Source organism: Vombatus ursinus, unplaced genomic scaffold (assembly GCF_900497805.2).
Source record: "Vombatus ursinus unplaced genomic scaffold, bare-nosed wombat genome assembly UNPS02014158.1, whole genome shotgun sequence".
Lineage (NCBI taxonomy): Eukaryota > Metazoa > Chordata > Mammalia > Diprotodontia > Vombatidae > Vombatus > Vombatus ursinus.
In genome coordinates this window covers 1,781,023-1,784,943 of record NW_020953936.1, presented here as the reverse complement: position 1 = coordinate 1,784,943, position 3,921 = coordinate 1,781,023, and the positions used below count along the sequence as shown (strand labels likewise).

Below are 3,921 nucleotides of genomic sequence, written 5' to 3'. Positions count from 1 at the left end.
ACCTGGTAGCGTACTGAGGTTCTCTTTATTAACAAATCATTTTTACAATTGTTTAAATTTCATAAAGTATGAAAATTATTAATAAAGTACATAGATGTTACTTGATATGGTTATTTAAAAAACATCTCAAATCACATGTCAAAGTACTGTTTCATATAATTAAAATAAACTATGTTTCCCCCTTTTCTCCTAAAATTATATCCTAGGGAGATTGGTCAGGTTACTTCTTTGAACATTAATTAATTCAGAAATGACTGTTGTGAAGAAAGAAGAGATTTTTTTTCCCACACTTTTCCTTCATTTGCACAATCAATGTGGGGAAATAGTTTCAACTTAAATGGATATGTTTATATACAGGAGAGGGTCAAGAACTCCAAAGGGTGTCTTGTTGCTCCATATTTGGGGTCAAAATGAACTGAGACAAACGTTTCTGCATGGTATGGATCCTAATCTCCAAGATGCACAATTTGCATAATCTTTATTTAATTTAAAAAAAAAACAAACTCCTTCACACACTACAAATAATTCCATGGCAAAACATATTTTGCTGCCAAAACAAGCTTTTTGTGTTGGAAGCATATTTCGTGTGTCACAGAGAAAGGAGAGGTGGGGGAGAGAAATAAAAGCTTCCTTGTTTGGGAGAATGGTCATGGTAAATATTTAGACTGAAATGACAAAAAAAAAATCAGGTCACTTTTATTAAGATGAGTTCAGAAGTTACACTGTTTTTCATGCAGGTGCATTTTTATCATTGTTTTCAACCATATCACAATGAACTTTGTGTTTGAAGGGTGTAGAAAAAGGGTCACATATTTATTGCTTATTTTTAGATCTCTTTTTATGCTTTAACCCTAAGGACAGGTATGTAGTTTAGCTCACTGTTCTAAGACATCCTTTTCTTCTGTATAAGTGGGAAAACATTTTGCATAAATGTATCTTTACTACTGAATCAACACCAGCTTTTACTTATTTTTTTATGCAGTAAATTTGCTAGAGGAGAAAAGTTTTCACTTTTCTCAAACTGTATTTAGTGAAGCATCAACCTATTTTGAACTCAAGAAAAATAAGGGTCTAGGTTAAGAAACTATTTTGATGTCAAGTTCAACTGTAATGGCAAGGCAGGGGTAGTTTAGGTGAGTTGAGGAACAAGTGCATTTTAGCAGGCAAGAATATTTCAAAATTAATGAGATTTGCTAAAAGAATTAAAGAGGTTAAAGCAAAATATTTTTAAACAATTGCCTTGAAGTTGATATTTGATTTTTCTCTTAAAGCAAGCCTTAGCCCATCATAAAACTCATCTGTGTAGGTTACCTATGATTTTATATACATATATACATATATATGCAGAGATATACACTTATATGCATATATAGGTAAGAATAAATACAATCAAGATCTAGTTATAAGGAACTACATAAAATAGTATTAATTTTAATATAATAATCTGCCTCTATATTCCCCAAACCATCCTTTATAAAGGGAAAGCCTTTATAAAGGGAAAGCCTTTATAAAATGAAACAGGGAGGGTCAGAGAGAGGACTATGAACATTTTTCTAGGGGGAGGGGAGATTTTTATTTTTTGGGAGCGGGGGAGGGAGCTTTTCGATTTGTCCAGTAGCATTATGTGGGCCCTAAAGAGGTTACTCACAAAGGGGCTGCACACTATATCAGAGATTTGTTTGTTTTTAAAATTAATTTAGAGTAATATGATAAATCCTCAGCTCCATTTTTAATATCCTTCACTTCCCCTCTTTAAAAAGAAATTTATTATTATTTTATTTTAAAAAAATGTTCACCACAGCAGGTTATGTGCTTTCTACACATTCACGATCGTTTTTGAAAAGCTGTTGTTTCGCCAAAGTAAGAAATTGGGCCACAATTGAGTTGCTTTAAAAATCTCTCTAGTTTTAAACAACGATGCATGGCATCATGGGATAATAAGAAGACAGAGAGTCCCAGGAAGGTTAAAACCCTCTATTCCACCTCCTCCGCTTCCATTGACTTTACACATACACACATTGTGAAGAAGTAGGAAATAACATTCCATAGAACAGCGGACTGGGTGAAAACGATGCTCAGCTATGTTTCTCTCAGCTCGCCTTTTCTGTTGATTGTTGGAGTCGGTTATGTTGAAAAGTTTATTAATCCTTCCCTCCCTCCCCCCCTCTACCCTTTGCAACCGTCTCCCTCCACCCCCAATCTATAAAAGCTCTTTAGATGTGCGGTGGTAGTGGTGGTGGAATTGTTTGTTTTTCAATATAGTAAAGTCATCTTTCTCTGGCTTCCCAAACAATACTCTGTAAACATCTAAAGTCATACTTTCAGGCAGTTGGTTGCAAACAAACTTTGATTCTTGCTAGAAACGATGTCAGAGTTTCTTGGGTTTTGGATGCGTCTGGGGACATCTTGTGATGTTTTAGAGAACAGGACATGATCTCACATGGCGAGAAGCTCTTTAGTTCCTTAATCATTTCACGGTTCCTTCGGAGGCTTTTTTTTCCACCTAAAACGTTTAGTTTCAGCTCAGTGATCAGCTGCAAAAGCTCGACGGGGAGCGGAAGAGTTGAATTATTCCGACCTGCAAGCAGCCCCTTACAAAAAAAAAACCCTAAAAAAAGTGGAAACTTTTTTTCCCTGTCCATTCCACCAAGTCCTGAAAAATCAGAATGGAATTAGAGAAAAACTACCCGACTTCCAGGACCGGTAGAACAGGTAGGACTGAGTTTCTTTTTTACAGGGAGTTGTAATACATAATTATGAAACAGGCTTTACTATACATGCGTAATATTCATTAAATAACCTGACAGATCTCTCGATTTATAGTGGTTTTTTGAATGTATACTTAGATATGTGAATACATGTAGGTTATTTGTGTTCAGGTGCATTATATGCATTGATCTATTATATTTATGATATATGATATATAGAAAGACAAGAACTATATATACACATATGTGTGTATATACCTGTAGTGTGTAGATGTATTCATACTAAAATATGCACACATATTCTGTGTTTTGTGAGTATTCAATATAACATGTCTAAGCATGAAAACCTATAGAATATAGATGCATGCATGTAAAGTAGGTGTTTTGCTTTTTATGTTATGTATATTTCTTATTCCTATGCAATAACGTAGTGTGTCTGTATTCTGCTTACTAAAATGTGCATATGTGGGTGTTCAGATTGTGTGTACACATTTTATAGATTTAATATGTGAAAAATCCTATAACATATGTATGAATGCATTCTAAAAATGTGTTTGTATAGCCAAACTTACATAACCAGAATCCAAAAGTTAAGGAGAGGACTAAATTCCAACCTCAACTAAATGGTAGAGATTTCTTCCGTGGGTTTTTGTTTGTCTGTTTTTTTGGGGGGGGGAGTGATAGCTCCTAGGAATAGCCAAATGTTGATTCAAAAAACCAGGTGCTTTCATTTTACCGAGATGTTTGGGTTGAATTGATCACTGTTTGTCTGGGATGTATCTTTTGGATCTCCAAGGGATTAGCCAGAGTAACTATTTTCAAAGGGAAAGTCAACATACAGGGCCTGGGGGCGCTTTCAAGGCTAGGCAGACTCCTCCACTCAAACTGTGGCAGCCAGATACCCGTGAGTTCACAGTGTGCAGAAGTTGAATTGGGTTTTCCTGAGGAAATGAGGAGAGAAAAACTATCAGTTATCGATTTGGGTCTCTGTGTAACACTGGAGGCTTGAGGACAAGCCATATGCCAGTAGAGATCAGCCTGAGCAGCACCCTTGGCAACAATAATGGAGATAAGGACTAGAATGGGGGGGGGTGTGGAGGGGTGGAAGAAGAGGGGGAGGGGAAGGGAGGTAGAGAAGGAAGGAGATACAGGGGAAAGAGGAGGAGGAAGAAGAAGAAGAAGAAGAAGAAGAAGAAGAAGAAGAAGAAGAAGA

General features: G+C 36.1%; 1 protein-coding gene across 1 annotated transcript in view; it reads left to right on the top strand.

Moving 5' to 3' along the window:
- Nucleotides 1-2,523: 2,523 nt before the first annotated feature.
- PAX5 (paired box 5) overlaps nt 2,524-3,921 on the top strand; it is a 352,843-nt gene continuing 351,445 nt past the window's right edge. Inside the window, exon 1 of the mRNA XM_027859120.1 lies at nt 2,524-2,712. Within this exon, the coding sequence (XP_027714921.1) occupies nt 2,667-2,712 (46 nt within the window). The 5' untranslated portion in view covers nt 2,524-2,666. The remainder of the gene's footprint in view (nt 2,713-3,921) is intronic.